The following is an 18,478-nucleotide window of genomic DNA, read 5'->3' as shown; positions in this document are numbered from 1 at the left end:
TCTGCATTAATTCTGACTCTACACCTACTGTCTTTGTTCATTTCTTGTTTGCAACTTTTTACTTTCACTCCATACTTGCCTTTCTCATTTACTTATATATATCAAAATGTGTGCAGCTAACTACATTCCATCTATAGTTCAAGCTGCAACACTCTTTTCAAAATTGTATTTTACATACATTTTTACATCCACATAATTTCTATTCCCATTACCTCTTTTATTGCTGACCACCTTTGGGGAGAAAAACGTGGAAATCTTTTTCTGTGACATCCCGAATACAAGTCATCTGAACAGCTTTCTGCCTGCTGTTTTGACTCACGACGTGCGTCGTGCGACCTGGAGGTTTTAACCACTTGTGCGCCAAAGCCAAAGAAGTGGCTTGAAAAATAAATAAATAATAATAATAATTGTTGTTAATTGGATTGTTACTCAAATCTGTCCACTGTTTTATCTAAGCATCAACATAAGAGGACCGTAGATTAACCTAAACACAAAAAAAAAAAAAAAAAAAAAAAATAATTTTTTTTTTTTTTTTTTTTAAATTCATATTCGGGGCTAATTAAAAAACATCCGGGGCTTTAGCCCCGAATGTTTTAGCCTAGGGACGCCACTGGTTAAAACTTATTTAAAATTATTGTTTAAAGGACACTTTGTTTAATGTGTTTGAAGGCACTTTAATTAAAAGATGGTTTATTGTAATTTAATTTGACCATTTAAAATGTAATTGTTTAAAACAGTTAGTTTGTTCAAAATGACATTTGTTTAAATACTCTAAAATAATTGTTAAAGGGTTTGTTTAAAAATACTTTTACTACTTTTGTTTAAAACCAAATTGTTTATTTAAGAGACATTATTTGTTTAGAAATGTTTAAAAATATAACTACTGAAACAGGACTTTTTTGTTTAAAAAATGATTGTTTATTTTGACAATGTTGTTAATCATATGTTTCCTTGTTTTAAGGTTAACAACCTAACTACGCTACTATTCGAAGACCCCCAACAAAGACCAACAAATTGATTTGAAAAGTTGGAAAAATAAAGTTGGAAGAGGTTGGAAAGAAGCTGAGTTGTTGTCCTTCTGTCCAGTTGGAGAAAATTGGAGTTGACTTTACAATATCCACTGGGCTTACATCAAATACATCAAAACACAACAATAAAAAACACTTTTCTGAACTTATCAATATGACTCTGTCCTTCACAGGATAAGTAAAATGGATCACTGCAAAAACTCAAAATCTTAACAAGAATATTTGTTTTATTTCTAGTTCAAATGTCTCATTTTAGTAAAAAAAAAATCTCATTACACTTAAAACAAGACTCATCACTGGAAAAAACAACAATTTTCACCTGTTTCAAGTAGATTTTCACTTGAAATAAGTAAAAAAATCTGCCAGTGGAACAAGATGTTATTGCTTGTAATGAGAAGATAAATCTTGTCCCACTGGCAGATTTTCTACTCATTTCAGGTGAAAATTGTCAAATGTTATTTTTCTGGTGATGACTCTAAATGTTGAAATAGCAGTAAAACCACATTCATTGATGAAATGACATAAGGGATGGAAAGGGGGATGATTTGGACCGTTTTTATTTCAGGGGGGATCTCATCCCCCCTCATCTCGAGTACTGATAAGTAACAATATTTACCCACCTGGAGGTAGTATCCACTTTGCCCATTGGGAAGAATGAGATACTTCTCATCTTCTAAGCATTTCTTCACTTCTTCAGGTCGTCCTCCCATCCCTCAACAGCAGGAGGCAGAGGTAAGATGATATCGTCCCGTTTGAGCTGTGACAGGTGGTGTTTCCACATGTTTTATATCCCAACGCTCGGAGAAAGAGGGTTAACGCGTTCACTCAGCATGTAAACAAACGCCGGTTCTGGCAGCACCGGAAGTAGCACCCACAATTCGCGCAAAGCCTCATGGGGCGTAGGAATAAGGTGGATAAAAAACATTTCCTCCACATATATTCCTATTTCCCACAAAATTATCAGTGTTCCAAACACTTCTTATGGACCGCAAGTTCTGCATATGCTATAAGTCCCACTGGACTATTCTCTTGGTACTCAGACCAACCATGGCACTCTGGCCATTCTCTCTTTAATGTTACCCGAGATATTAAACCTTTTTTAGAAGAGCGAGTCAAATTCGAAGGCAGGAGAAGCAAAGCATCATCACAACACAATCAAAGTCAAGTGTTATGAAATTGCAAGCGTTCCTAAACATCTCTACAATAACGTTCTCAATATCCTCTGCTCACAACCACACAGCGGACTTACCTAAAATTTTGGGATGACGTCAACCTTCCTCTGGTACTCCAGTTCACAGACTTTCGACAACAGCCCAGCAACAATAATTTGGGATTTTGTAAATGGACCCCTTTTACCTCTGAGTAATTTGGATAAAAGTCACTGGTGTGTCGTTGGTCTGGAAAGAGGAGTTTCCATCGAAGGTCTATTGTCATCCGGGTCACAGCACCAAATTGTTGAAGAATAATATAAAATCCAGTTCAGGAATCCGCTGTGAGGTTGAGAGTTTTATTTCAGTAAACCGGCGGTGGGCAGGACCAGCACAGATCGTGTCTGAAGTTGGTATGCCGACCCAGAGAGGTTTGACAACAGGGCTTTTATACAAAAACTTCAAAGCACAGACGGCAAGAATCAACAACCCAAAGGTGAAAAACAAGGAGCAATTAAAAGCTATTTACAGTCAGATGTGATCATTCAGTTTGGAACTACCCCATAGTAAGTCAGGAAGTCCATCATATGGCATCCCTGAACCCCTGAACCCCTGCAGGGACGACGCCTTGCAGGTGGCTTCAGCCTCATACCCCTGCTTGAGACACATTGTCACGGAATTTCCGGCTTCCTGCACCCCTGCTGAGACGGCACCATCGAAGTGGCTTCGGCTTCCTGCCCCTGCAGAGACGAGGACTTGATCCATGGGAAGCTGACATTCAGGTCGACCAGGGTGCTGTCACAATGCCTCATCACATGGAATTTTTAATTTTGCACACTGATTTCAAAGAATGTCAGTTTCTGTAGTTCAGAGGGAAGCAAGCGTTAAAATATGTCCCTCAGCATGAGCCTCTCAGAGCATGCAGGAGAAAACCTGCAGTATCCATCTTGCTGTCAAGACTTGTAGCAGAATTCTTTTACACGATTTTCTTTGTTATGCCCGCCGACTTTGCAGGTCAAAGCATGTCAGTTTCTGTAGTGTAGCGGTTATCAAGTTAGCCTAACACGTCAAACGTCCCATTTGAAACTTGGTGGACAATTGAAACTTTACAGTGTTATTATTTGGACTTGGAAAACCACTCCAGTCCTCTTCAGGACAGGAAGGCCGACCATCTCTTTCTTGCATTGGCTCTCATTGCAGTTCCACAACTGTCAAAAAGAAAGTCATTCACCTACACTTTAAAATGTCCAACTTTACAGGAAAAAAGAAACATATTAACTCCTTGCTATAAAAAAAAGTGAAAAATTGTTTTTTCTCAATGTTTTTTTTTTTCACACCCAAGACATCTCTGTGGTGGATGATTTTTTATTCTACCACAACAGGGCAACTAATATGAAGCCATACATTTATTTCTAATATGATTGATGTTGTGCCACAGGGGAGGTGCTGGTTCAGTTAAAGAGTCATTAATGATTGTCGAAGGACAATCATTAATAAAGTAGATTATCAAATTGAATCAAAATGACAATCAAAACAGCTGATGTGATCAGGAAAATGATAACTTAACAGCAAAAATCAGTCTCAAGGTAGATTATTCTGCAGAATAATAGTGAAGGGAGGAGTCCGAGCACAGGCATTTGCAACAGCAGTTGTGACAAATATATGTAAAATAAGCACAAACAACTTCTCCCATTCCAATTAATCAGAATTTATTTACACAAGTGTCAAAAAGGTGGCAAAACAACGTTTTGGAAAAATTCTGATGGCTAAACTACCCAAAAACAACAACTAACTAAACATGAACACAAAACTTCAGACTACCTGTGTGTGTGTGTGTGTGTGTGTTGGGTGGGGGGGGTTGGTAAGAGCAGAATGAAGGGAGAAAACAATAAGATGAACAAACACACTCAACTAATGAGCACAGTTGTTTTTTTTTTTGTTTTTTTACCTTGTCTGCACACATATTATTGATTGATACCATGACGGTAGAAACCAAAAGTGTATATATGTGCATTATTACTATATGTAATATATACATATATATACGCACACATACATAAACATACACATACAAACCCAGTGTTTTTTTTGTTTTTTGTTTTGTTTTTTTTGGGGGGGAGGGGGTGGGGGGGGGGGTGACGACATCCACTGCCAATCCAGGAAGCAGGAACACACGGAGACACACGTCAAGCACTGGAAATCTGCAACAAAAAACCACAAACAAAGCACGAAACCGGCACGGAGCCATCCAAAACACGAACAGCAATCGACCTAAATCTTGAGATCTGATCGCAGTCTGAGCTAAGCTATCGCTACCGCTACCTAAACCCAAAAACTAGAGAGCCAGCATGCAGGTGAACAAGCCAGTGTGTATGTCTATGTGTGTGTGTGTGTATGTATATGATCATGCATGTGTGTGTGTGTGTGTGTGTGTGTGTGTGTGTGTGTGTGTGTGTGTGTGTGTGTGTGTGTGTGTGTGTGTGTGTGTGTGTGTAATAAACCAAACGATGAGCACAGTTGTGACGGGATCACCAGTCCGGCTCACAACGTAAAACAAACTTTTAAAATGTGTTACTAAGTTTCTCTGCCCAGACACAGAACAGCCTCTTACATGAATCTTTGTAAATGAAGAGAAAGTGGTTTGATCCGGCTGGTCAGTGTTTCTTGATGAAACAAAGGGTAGTTACGCTCAGCAGGGGATCTTGATAAAGAGCGTCTCTCTCTCTCTCCTGGTCCAGATGAGGACCAGTGTGGATGAGGGGAATACATGGGCAGAGCAGCTGGGCCTCCTTCAGCTCCAGGTCGGTCCAAAGGCGTTCACGTTGAGGAATGCAGAGTTCTGGAGCCTAAGCCTGAGGCCCCAGAACTGGGACTCAAAGCTGACCCAAGGCCTTAACTGTTCATATAATTACACAATCCATAGTTCATATGGGACTGTGGCCCAACAAATATTTCTCATATCTTTTCTCATCATTTGTATTGCTGCTGGCCGATCGGGACGGCTGACTTCCTCATTCTTCGTTGGGTGTGCGTGTATCTGTCTATTATACATATATATGCTTTAATGCATCTAGAAATATTTGTGTGAGAATGCCCGTAATGAATAAGATTGTACACGGTAAATAATGTATGCTTTTATGTATAGATGAATACAGGGTAAATAGTGTTTATATAGAGGGACATGTACCTGCAAATGGCAATAATCACCCAAGTATCCGCAGATTTATACTCATGTATACCACAATATGTTTACACTGTGTAAAATTGTTATTAATTTGTGTAACTTCTCAATACATCAAGATTTTTGACATCTAATAACAAGGGTCTATGTGAAAACATGGTATTGACGTCAAGGAGTAGGATACGTTTTTTTTACTTCTTCTTACTTCTTTTTGAACATGTCAAAACTGCTGCTGTTTCAAAAAAAAAATCTCTTGCATTCATTGTTCAAGTATGTTCGAGCATGTCTGTGACTTACACTACCATCATGTTCAAAATAAAGACTTTTGAATTGAATTCTTGTATTTCATTTTCTAAATCTGGTTATAACTGAACAGCTCTTACAGCTGTAAGAATCTGCTGGTTTTTTTTTTTTAAATATTCAAAATCTTTCCCACAATCAAACCACCACAATTATTTCTTTCAAACTAAATTAACTTAATTGGTGCATGTTAACTGAACTCTCAAAATAAATGATATCAGCAATAATCACAAATGTACAATTTTTATCCAGTGTGAATACGTTGATGTCTCGTCAATTGATCGTGCCGGGCACAAGCCGCTCCACACTGATCACACCTGTAAGGCTTGTCTCCAGTGTGAATACGTTGGTGACTTGTCAAATGACCTTGATGGGCAAAAGCCGCCTCACACTGATCGCATCTGTAAGGCTTTTCCCCAGTGTGAATACGTTGGTGAGTCGTCAAATGATGTGGCCGGGCAAAAGCCGATCCACACTGATCGCATCTGTAAGGCTTTTCCCCAGTGTGAATACGTTGGTGAGTCGTCAAATGATCTGGCCGGGCAAAAGCCGATCCACACTGATCGCATCTGTAAGGCTTTTCCCCAGTGTGAATACGTTGGTGACTCGTCAAATGAGCTTGCTGGGCAAAAGCCGCTCCACACTGATCACATCTGTAAGGCTTGTCTCCAGTATGAATACGTTGATGTCGCTTTAGATCACTTTGCTGGACAAAAGCAACTCCACACTGATCACACCTGTAAGGCTTGTCTCCAGTGTGAATACGTTGGTGACTCGTTAGGTGACTTTTATGGGTAAAAGCCGCTCCACACTGATCACATCTGTAAGGCTTGTCTCCAGTGTGAATACGTTGGTGAGTCGTTAGGGCACCTTGCTGGGTAAAAGCCGCTCCACACTGATCACATCTGTAAGGCTTGTCTCCAGTGTGAATACGTTGGTGAGTCGTTAGAGCACCTTGCTGGGTAAAAGCCGCTCCACACTGATCACACCTGTAAGGCTTGTCTCCAGAGTGAATACGTTGGTGACTCGTCAAATGACCTCGCTGGGTAAAAGCCGCACCACACTGATCACACCTGTAAGGCTTGTCTCCAGTGTGAATACGTTGGTGACTCGTCAAATCACCTTGCCGGGCAAAAGCCGCTCCACACTGATCACATCTGTATGGTTTATCACCAGTGTGAGTTCTCTTATGGATCTTCAGGTTTGATGAAGTGGTGAAGACTTTCTCGCAATCATCACAGCAGTATCTTTTGGGTCTTCCTTTATGATTCTGTAACAGAGAAGATGACTTACATTATCTTGGATGCATTATCAAAAGCCTTTTCAGTTACAAAAACATTTTTATCTGTGAGCTGAGCTGGATTTGCGCGCGACTTTTGAGACTCCCCTGACGTGACTCGATTCACAAATGCATTTTTTTTTTTAACACGGAAGGATCTGCAACCAATCAGATATCTTCCTTTGTTTCAGCCAATCATAAGAGCGCACCCCACGTGGGGGACGATTTACTCGTAAACCAATCAGATTAAAGGGCGGATACACCTGCTGTTTGAGCTGCGTTGTGCCGTTGGCTTACAAAATTAATTCAATATTTCGAGTTGGTGGAGTGAAGCTTGAGTTATGGTTCTGAGTCAAAACGACCCTGTGCCTACGGCGTGTGGTACGCGTCGATGCAGACCACACGCCGTCACTGACGTCACCTCCTGAAAATTGTAACTACGCGTCGAGGCGACACAGGCCACACGCAGACGGAGAGGGCTCTGATTCGTTCGCTTGGAAGAAACGCATTTCCGGTTTTTTTTTTGTTTTGGTTTTTTGCACAATAGTTGTCCTTATCTCTTTGATTCACTGTGACCGGAAAAAGTTGGATAAACCATTCAGGAAAAGATTGCAAACTACGGTCACGGGGGGTACTGAACCGCGACGAAATGGAGTGACGCCGAAGTCCGAAGGGTTCATGACAGCATTACGGTGACGGCGTGTGCTCTGCGTTGGTTTGACGCAGAACCAGAATTCAGGCTTTAAAGATAAATAAACAAGACAACACGGGATGGAGAGGAGATCACTGCTCTGCTTTTCTTGTGATCTCGGTTAAGAAAACAGCGCGATCGGAGACTGTTTATCGGGCCGTTCAACCAGAGCCGCTGGGAGGCTGGAGAGCTCCAAGTCCTGCCGATGCAGCAAATGATGATGAGAAACAGCAGAGATATTTATGTATGTATGTATGTATCACCACCCACACTAGGTAATGAAGCCTATAATCGGGGACCAGAGAGAATGCAGTTCTGCCAAATGATGTTTAGTGGAGCCAGACATTATCTCATTACTGATATGATTTAACAGAAGATTCCTTAATTGATCAATACATATTGGATTTTTGTTTCCAGTTCATTAGAGCGTTTTTCTTTGCGATACATAAGACAGTGAGAACCAAGTGAGCCAGGTTAGATTCCATGTGGATGTCTCCCAGGTGACCTAGTATGCATAGTGTGGGGCCCACTGTAATTGAGCCATGTGGATACATCCTCACATCTCCATCCAGAACTTCTGTACCGGTGCACAAAACCATGAAGCATGTATATGATTATCAGGGCTGTTCTCTGTACACTGTGAGCAGATATTAGAGGTTGCAAAACCCATCTGGAACATCCTTTGTTCTGTATAATGTATTCTGTAAAGAACTTTGTACTGTATAAGTTGCAAGTTTGGATTCTTGGTCATAGTGAAATTATTTAAACATATTTGTGACCAAGAGATTTGGTTATTGTTAAGAGAGAGGTTAGCCGCCCTTTTGGAAATCGGAAGAGAAACTATCTATTTTGGACATTAACCTGTAGTGTTTCGATAGTAATTTTGGGGTGTTTAGATTAAGTAACTATTTTCTTAGCGGGAAGTTGCAGATCCAGTTGGTTGAGTTTATTTATTTTTTTATTATTATGGACTTAAGTTGTTGGTATTCTAAAACTTTGCTACTGCTAATTCCATACTGAGCAGTGAGTGTGTTAAAAGCTACAAAATGTCCACTTATGATTATATGTTGTAGATACTTTATTCCTTGGTCTCTCCATTGAGTAAAGTTTACCATCTTTACATTTTTTGATTGTTCCAGATGGGTGTGCGATCATATGGAAAAAAGTGAGACTTTGGCTATTTTAAGGAAGTCCCACCAGGCTGTCAGAGTTGAGATAATATAAATGCTTTTAAAGCATTCATGATGGGTAATATTTTGACTGATAAATGGTAGATCTGCGATTTCCAAATCATTGCAAAATACTTGTTCTGAATCCAGCCATTGACTATCTAGTAAGTGGTTTTTGCACCATTTTAAGATATACTGTAACTTATTAACTAAGAAATAATACTGGAAGTTGGGTAAGTCTAAGCCTTTGGATTTTTGTAATGTCTTTAAGCTAATACGTGGTGTTTTATTTTTCCACAGGAATTTTGACACGAAAACTCTGACAGCCTAGGGGAGATGTTTATGCCTAGATATCTAATGTTTCCTGATTGTAATTTAGTAGTGGCTGTATTCTGGAAATTGCAGCTGATGCACAAAACTGTGGATTTGGACCAGCTGATAGAGTAGTCAGACAGAGATGAAAATCCATCTATAAGTGCAATTGTCTGTGATAGTGAGGTTTGTGAGTTCTGGAGGAAGACTAGTACATCATCAGCATAAAGACTTATTTTGTGATATAATGTTTTACATTTGGGCAGCACGGTGGCTTAGTGGTTAGCACTGTTGCCTCACAGCAAGAAGGTCCCCGGTTCGACTCCCAGGCCCAGCAGGGTCTTTCTGCATGTCCGGAGAGAACATGCAAACTCCACACAGTCCAAACTTCCTCACACAGTCCAAAAACATGCATGCTAGGTAAATTGATCATTCTAAATTGCCCAGAGGTGTGAGTGTGAGTGTGCATGTGAGTGTGCATTGTTTGTATATAAGTGGCCCTGCGATGGACTGGCGACCTGTCCAGGGTGTAACCCCCTGCCTCTCGCCTGGAAATAGCTGGGATAGGCTCCAGCAGACCCCCGTGACCCTACAAAGGATAAAGCGGGTAAAGAAAATGGATGGATGGATGTTTTACATTGTATCCCTTTAATATTTAGGTTTTGCCTAATAGCAGCTGCTAAGCGCTCAATACCTGTAAATAGTGAGGGAGAAAGAGGACAACCCTGTCTGGTACCTCTTTGCAAGTTAAAGCTTGTTCAAATTTGTCCTTACACATGCCTTGAGAGAGCTATATAACATCTTTATCCAGATGAAAGATAAAAGATCCAAATGCCAAATCCAAATTTGTGTAAAGTTGCCAATAGAAATTTCCAACGTTTACCCAATTGAATGCTCTTTTTGCCTCTAGAGATATAACTGTAGATTCCTGTTTATTGATATTGGAATGATCTATAATATTGAGTAGTTTACGAGTATTAGTAGAAGAGTGTCTACCCTTAATAAAACCTGTTTGATCCGGGTGTATAATAGAAGGGGTAATTATTTTCAGACGTTTGGAAAGAGCTTTGCTGATTATTTTGAGATCTACATTTATAAAGAGATATTGGGCGTTAGCTCGTTGAGAGCATAGGATCCTTATCTGGTTTCATCCATCCATCCATCCATCCATCCATCCATCCATTTTCCGCCGCTTATCCAGAACCGGCTCGCGGGAGCAGCAGTCTCAACAGAGATGCCCAGACTTCCTTCTCCCCAGACACTTCCTCCAGCTCTTCCTCCAGCTCTTCCTCCAGACACTTCATCCAGCTCTTCCGAGGGGAGTCCGAGGCGTTCCCAGGCCAGCCGAGAGACAGTCTCTCCAGCGTGTCCTGGGTCTTCCCCGGGGTCTCCTCCCGGAGGGACATGCCTGGAACACCTCCCTAGGGAGGCGTCCAGGAGGCATCCGGTACAGATGCACAAGCCACCTCAGCTGACTCCTCTCAATGTGAAGGAGCAGCGGCTCGACTCCGAGCTCCTCCCGGGTGACCGAACTCCTCACCCTATCTCTAAGGGAGCGTCCAGCCACCCTGCGGAGGAAACTCATCTCTAAGGGAGCGTCCAGCCACCCTGCGGAGGAAACGCATCTCTAAGGGAGCGTCCAGCCACCCTGCGGAGGAAACTCATATCGGCCGTTTGTATCTTGTCCTTTCGCTCACTACCCAAAGTTCATGACCATAGGTGAGGGTAGGTGCGTAGATTGACCGGTAAATCAAGAGCGTCACCTTTCGACTCAGCTCCTTCTTCACCACGACGGTCCGGAACACCGACCCCGAGATACTTGAACTCCTCCACCTGATGGCAGGACTTCTCCACGCCACCCTTTCCCGATGGAGAACCATGGCCTCGGTCTTGGAGGTGCCGATTCTCATCCCTGATGCGTCGCACTCGGCCTCAAACCGCCCCAGCACATGCTGAAGGTCCCGGTCCGATGAAGCCAACAGGACAACGTCATCTGCAAAAAGCAAAGACGAAATCCTGTGGTTCCCGAAAGATGGCATGAGTAAGTCCTTGAGTCTTGTTAAAGACAAGAAAGCCCTTAAACTGTTTTTCTTTACTTAAAAGATATGATTTAATATGATATGGCCCTTGTGAGTTATTTTTCATTTTATTTTTTTTATTTCATTTTTATTTTATGTTGTACAATAATTAGATTCTCAGTGTATATTTTCAAAGTGCACCGGAGGAGGTGCGGCAGGCAGAGATGCCAAGCAGTTAAATCTGTACTTGCTAAATTGTAATACTGATGTTGCTCAACCCAAGGCAAAAGTTTGTAATTCTGATATGTGCCTTGTTTGTTTGTTTGTATCTATGTTTCAATAATAAAACAAAAAACCATTCTGGTGTAAAACTAAGTTAAGGATTAAAGTGAAGATTGTGTATGAATTAGCAGGAAACATCAAGATGAGAATATGTTTTCAGATAGAAAGTTTGGGCAAGTTAACCTGCATGGGGACCTTTCTCCAGCAGAGAGCAGCAGAATCTGGGCAAAGGAAACGGCGCCAGCGACCTCCGTCGTCACTTGTGTCCAGCTGGGATCAGACCGGGAACAGCGCCACTCGCGGCCACAGCCAGAACTGCAGGTTGCGTACGCGTTCACTATCTTTTTGAGAACGTGCACGTCCACGCGCCAAATGAACGCAGGATACGCGTGACGACAACGACGCGTACGCGTTCTGAACTGCAAGTAGAACTGAGCCCTAACTGATGACGGTTGGATTCTTCCTGATGTTGGTCCTCAAAGGCCTTCAAGAAAGCAGCTCAGCGTGAAGTCAAGACACTAAACTGTGGTGTTTGTTTCAAGATAACGGAGCCTGGAAGCAGGTTTACCTTCCTCTTCCTCAGCTTGGAGTCGTTGAGTTCCTCCTTGACGGTAATCTCCTGCTTGGGCGGCAGAAGTTCCAGCTCCCTCTCCTTGGCTTCTCTCAGCAGCTGCTCGGCGGTGATCTGCACCTCGGCAGGAGCTTCGTTCTTCACCTGAAACACCACAAACACCCTGAAATATCTCTGCAGGAGCTTTGTTCTTCACCTGAAACACCACAAACACCCTGAAATATCTCTGCAGGAGCTTTGTTCTTCACCTGAAACACCACAAACACCCTGAAATATCTCTGCAGGAGCTTTGTTCTTCACCTGAAACACCACAAACACCCTGAAATATCTCTGCAGGAGCTTTGTTCTTCACCTGAAACACCACAAACACCCTGTAATCTTTCTCCACCCACTTTTATGCTCCCCGTGTCTTTTCAGAATCCAAAGAATTGAAAGGACAATCAGGATCTTGTGTCATCATCATCATGCCGTCATCCTGAGTTAAAAAAAGCAGTAGTGCCAAGTAATGTAGCAAAACCAAAGTTGGAGTTATGATGGGAGTCATTCCTTGGTTTGAGGATTTTAAACACTTAGGACCAAATCCACAAAAGGATTGCGCGGCTTTTGCGGCCGCTAAACCGGTGCAAATGAGACAAAAAGAGAGCGTCTAATTCACAAAGCACCCGCAAAGGGCGAATTGCACCACAAACTGCGCTGCCAAGCAAATAGTGTCATGGTGCGCCTGTGCCATTTGCATGCATGTAAATTAGGTAATATTCATACATTCGGCGCAAAATTGCCCCCTTTCTATGCAAATAAGCCTCATTGCAAAAACCGTCTAATTCACAAAGGCCAGCGCTATTTGCCACACGCAAAAATAGTGGAGCAAATACCGTCTTTTCGAAGCGTGTATTAACTGCGCGCAAACCCACTCCTGTAGGTGTGTGTAGCAAAACACAGAACATGAATTACCGTGAGATCCTGATCTGATCCCGATCCGGTGTTAATAGAAAGTTTTAAGTTGTGGAAACTTAAAACATTTAAAAATATAACTTAAATACTTTGATGCATCCAGTTACACAAAAAATTTTGAATTCTGTGAACTTATTCGGGTTAACAGTGTAATGAAGTTACCGGTGCTGTGCCTTGTGCGTAAATGCGCACAGCCTCTTAACATTTGACATTTCATTAGCTTATGTCATACATGCGAAATACTAGAGAAGTACAAATACGTGAAAGTTGAGGCTGTTGTTCTCTCTGCAGTTTTCATTATGGACCAATCTGTGTGCTGAAATATGGAGAACAAAACAGCTCCGCTCACTTACTCAGACAAGGGAAAATTGCACCCAGCTGCAAGACTTTATGGGCGTGTTTGCGCCGGCATATCAGTAGAGCAAAATCTTTTGTGAATAGGACCTTAAAGCGGGGCAAATTGCGGGCGCAAATGCGGCGCAATTCAGAGCGCTATTTGCGGGCGCAATCTATTCTTTGTGGATTTGGCCCTTAGTGCCGCTCCTTTTAAGAGTTCCACCTCCGACCAAACGGGACAGCTAATCACAACAATGTTCATGCTGCTGCTGTAAGACAACGGAAGCCTCCAATGGGTCAAAGAAAGAAATAAAAACAACCAAACCAAACCTGGGATTTCTGTTCCCACTTACAAACAACTGGTTAACAAAAGGTTAATATTTGCATATCGTTGTGATTGATTAAGCATTAAGTCCATTTCAGTGATGCTGATATACGGTGTAATCTGATTACTATAATGGTAAATAATGTCATTTCAATCTTCTTTTAAAGATTTTTTGTGGCTCTAGTGGCCATTTATTCAAGTGTGAGACAGGAAGGAGGTAGAGAGAGAGAATGAGGATGACATGCAGCAAAGGTGCAGGCTGGCAGCAGCTGCAGCGGATCATCCGCTCTAAAGAGAAGCTGATTGGCTGCAATATTCCATCTGTCCAGGACCCTGAAGCCTCCAGGACCCTGAAGCCTCCAGGACCCTGAAGCCTCCAGGACCCTGAAGCCTCCAGGACCCTGAAGCCTCCAGGACCCTGAAGCCTCCAGGACCCTGAAGCCTCCAGGACCCTGAAGCCTCCAGGACCCTGAAGCCTCCAGGACCCTGAAGCCTCCAGGACCCTGAAGCCTCCAGGACCAAACCAGTTTCCCCGAACTATTTAATTTACCGTATTTTCGCGACCATAAGGCGCACATACATTTTTTTTTTTTTTTTTTTTTTTAAATGTGCCGGGCGCCTTCTGAAACGGTGCGCCGTGTGTCTATTACCTGAATTACGGTAATGTGAGGCCGGCCACCATGAGAACGGTAAAAAGAGAAGGGGGCGGGTGAAGCCCCCGTGAGTTGCGGTTTGAATGAGACTCCACTGAGCTGATTAATGCGTAAACAGAAGATGAACACTTTCAAGGATTTGCTTGATGTGTAAAGTGAAATAAAATACAATCAAACTAAGTTTTGCTCCCGCTATATTTTTAAATAAGCACACTTGTTCTGCAGCGCGCGTGTGTTTTGCATGTCGGGAACGAGGATGCACCTGCCGTGGGTTTGCGGGGTCCGATCGCCGCATCCCCGGGGCAGATCCGGCTGAAATGCCGGTGCTCTTTCCCCGGGAGTCCCTGCTACCAGTCCAGGCAGGTTCCTCCGGTCCCGGCCGGTCGGAAACGGTTACGTTCCCCGGTTAAAGCCGCGGTGATGCGCGCTGTTCCTCCCGACTTCCTGATTCCCCAAGCGGGGTCCGATCGACCTGGTTCCTGGCCGCTTTGCGAGCAGGGATTTCTGGGGTATGTCTCAGGTCGGATCAGCTTCCCCCTCCGAAATTTCCAGCCAAATCTGTCGGTTACAAACCCGGTACCGGATCTCCGACATGCGTGTGTGTGTGTGTGTTCGCGGCGCGAAACACACACATTCTCATTTATGTGGTGCTTGCCTGCCTCGCTGATGGACAGAAACTGTATGGTGAGTTTTAAAAGAAAAACTTTGCATAAGACGTTTCCAGCCGGAGTCATTATAAGGGCGAATGAAAAGGGGTGGCTGGATGAAGGGATGATGATCATGTGGCTGAGACAGTGGCGCAGCTGAATTAGCGGAGCGGAGCTCCTGTCGGATACAACCCGATGTTGTGCCGGATTCAGCCCCCCTGCCGTGAAATGCCCCCCCTCGTCATACTTTCCCACAATCACAGTCACAGATAACAAAAATCGGGTAAATGGTTATTGATGTCATTAATTAATAGCCTGCTTACTGTGTTGTCTTCCATAATATTTGTAAATATATACTTAGGAGTTTATATTCAATGATAAGTAGACCAAGAAAAAAAACAACACACTGACAGTTCAATATATTTATATATACACACTCACATGAACACATACTTAGGAGTTTATATTATATATATTTACAAATATTATGGAAGACAAAACAGTAAGCAGGCTATTAATTAATGACATCAATAACCATTTACCCGATTTTTGTTATCTGTGACTGTGATTGTGGGAAAGTATGACGAGGGGGGGCATTTCACGGCAGGGAGGCTGAATCCGGCACAACACGGTACCAGATCCCGACATGCGCGTGTGTGAGCGGGACCAGCGCGGGGGAGCGTACCGGGAACCGGGACCCGGTCCAGCACGGGGGACGCGGGACCCGGGACCGCCGCGGTCGGGATCCGCAGCACAACGGGGTATGAAAAGTTTATTTACTCTTGCCTGCCACGCTGATGGACATAAACTGCCAGCTATGGTGATTTTTAAAAGAAAAGTGTTGCCTAAACAGACTTTTCCAGCCAGAGTGAAATGAAAAGGGCTGGTGGCTGAGACAGGTTTATGTGCGGCGACCCGTGGTTTTTTTTAATTCTTTAATGCGGAAACAGAATATGAACCTTTTGAAGGGTTTGATTGATGTGAAAAGTGAAATAAAATATCAAACTAAGTTTTGCTTCCACTCTATTTTTAGCGTGTGTGTGTTTTGCAGCGCGCGTGTGTGCAGCTCGTCTCTGTAGACGGCGCCTTTTGGGTCGGTGCGCCGTATGTGTGTTTTAAAACCAAAAATGACACACAAAACTGAGGGTGCGCCTTTCCACACGGTGCGCTGTATGGTCGTGAAAATACGGTAATATAAAATTCACATAATGGCCTAAACTTACGCATTGACGCGATCAGTAAAGGCTGATTTATGGTTCCGCGTTACACCAACGCAGAGCCGACGGCGTAGGGAACGCGCCGTACGGTGCGCGTCACCGCGTTCCCCACGCCGTCGGCTCTGCGTTGATTTAACGCAGAACCATAAATCAGGCTTAATTCTCTGCCAAGCCCGATCACGTGCTTTGGCAGATGTATTAGTTTTACTTTTTTTTGTAATCACTGCCCTCTCCTCCTCGTACGCCTCAAGGAGGAACTTGCTGCTCCATTTCTGTGAAATATGAAATACAAGTTGCTCTTTGTTTAGCCATTTTTTGGTTTTTCGACGTCATCAGAGCTGATGATGGAGGGGATTCCTGGGGGGACGTCATCAGAGCCGATGATGGAGGGGATTCCTGGGGGGACGTCATCAGAGCTGATGATGGAGAGGATTCCTGGGGGGACGTCATCAGAGATGATGATGGAGGGGATTCCTGGGGGGGGGATTCCTGGAGGGTATTCCTGGGGGGACGTCATCAGAGCTGATGATGGAGGGGATTCCTGGGGGGATGTCATCAGAGCTGATGATGGAGGGGATTCCTGGGGGGATGTCATCAGAGCTGATGATGGAGGGGATTCCTGGGGGGACGTCATCAGAGCCGGCCACCTCCCAGGAGGAGCACACCCCTCTTGTCCAATGTATTTTTCCTAATTACGCCTACAAGCCCGCTACAAGCTTCAATCAATACAGCAACGTAAGAAATAATCATAGTTTATGCGTAAATGGGCCAAACTCCATCAAATGCTGAACATGGCTGCTGTGTTAGATGTCGGCAAAGGAACTCTAGGGTACATCTGCAGATAGCCAAGGCTGATCTGGAGATGGAATATTTAAAACTGAGGTAAAGAAATTATGTGCAGAACAACCTGTCAGTGATTCCATTATTGTATCTTTAATACAACGTTTCTCTTTTCAGGCAATTAATTTGCCCACTGTTTGCAGTGGGCAAATTAATTGAAAAAATAACAAACAAAAATAAAAAAAGTGAAAACTCTGTCAACTGTATTTTTTTAATTGAAATGATTGAGACAGATTGATCACGCACTCTGTGATGTGACTATCTGCATGTCAACCTGCTGCTGAAAGGGAGGAGCCGGTACTGGTTCCTCAATGACTGGAGTCCATTCATTGCGCAATGTTGCAAATTGTGAAGACTGTGAAAATTGTGTGTATTTCTCCCAAACTATAAGTTGTGGAATATAACTTTTTTAAAGATAATATTAAGATAATTTAAAGCGACACTACGTAACTTTTCCAGCTTAATATCATATTTCCAGAGTCATTGTGATGGTACATCAACTTCCAACAGGTTTAATGACACCTCTGTCATGATCTGAGGGGTCTGTATCACCTTCACTGGCACTATGTAACTTTGAGGAGCATGGTAGGAACCCTGCCACACTAAAAAACTACACATTTTATGGCTTTGACTGCTTTACGGCACATACGTCACTTCCCCCTCCTTCCCGATTCGTAGTCGAGACAAAAATGGGCGGGGCGTGGAGCGCAGAGGCTGAGCTCAGCAGAAGCTGGTGTTGAGCTAAACGAGGAGCTGGTATCATGGCCGAAGCAGCGAAAAAAAACAAGAAAATAAAAGTTTTAATGGAGCGGAGGAGGCGAAAAAAAGAAAGCGGGAGAGTAACAAGCTAAATGCCCGGTGGAGAATAAACATTGGCCCGGCGTTCACTCACTACAAGCCCTTGCAGCCGTCGTCTTGGACGAGATGGTTGAAGGATGTAAAGACGTTCATCACCTCCAGGTATGCACTTTTGTCAACACCTATGTCAGTGTGTTTTACAAAAACAATTATCCTGAAACTACTACAGCTGGTGTAAGTGTTGCTACTGTATCAAATGTCAATATCTATGTAAACAATTTGACTCTTCAGGTCTGTATATACAGATACTTATACACTGATGGTAAAAGCAACACATTTATAGATATAGTAAAATATAGCCAGAAAAATGAAATATATAGGCAAAGTATACACTTCCAGATGAAAAAAATACAATATAAACACCATATAAGCATATAAAATAAATCTACTTTGTTGGAATTATATTAAAATAATAACAAGAGTAGTAAAAGAAACCTTATATGGTGTTTATAATGTGTCGTTTTATCTTGTGAGTGTATAAATATATACATTTCTCTAAATTTTCTATAGCTATACATTAATTGCTTTTACTGTCTGTGTAATTACAGTGACTTCAACAAAGAAAAAAATTCAAACTTGTGATCGACAAAATATGTTGAATGATTTATAGGTCAGTAATTATCAGAAAGACAATGTTTTTGTATCTTTATTCTCACACTCTGCAGGACTACA

General features: G+C 42.8%; 1 protein-coding gene across 1 annotated transcript in view; it reads right to left on the bottom strand.

The window, feature by feature from the left end:
- Positions 1-4,785: 4,785 nt before the first annotated feature.
- The window catches only part of LOC133460762 (zinc finger protein 665-like), a 127,265-nt gene continuing 113,572 nt past the window's right edge, over positions 4,786-18,478 (bottom strand). The window contains exon 4 of the mRNA XM_061741526.1: positions 4,786-6,814. Coding sequence (XP_061597510.1) covers positions 5,902-6,814 — 913 coding nt within the window. The 3' untranslated portion in view covers positions 4,786-5,901. The remainder of the gene's footprint in view (positions 6,815-18,478) is intronic.

The sequence above is a fragment of the Cololabis saira genome, chromosome 15, assembly GCF_033807715.1.
Source record: "Cololabis saira isolate AMF1-May2022 chromosome 15, fColSai1.1, whole genome shotgun sequence".
In the NCBI taxonomy this organism is placed as follows: domain Eukaryota; kingdom Metazoa; phylum Chordata; class Actinopteri; order Beloniformes; family Belonidae; genus Cololabis; species Cololabis saira.
This window is presented reverse-complemented; position numbering and strand designations above follow the sequence as displayed.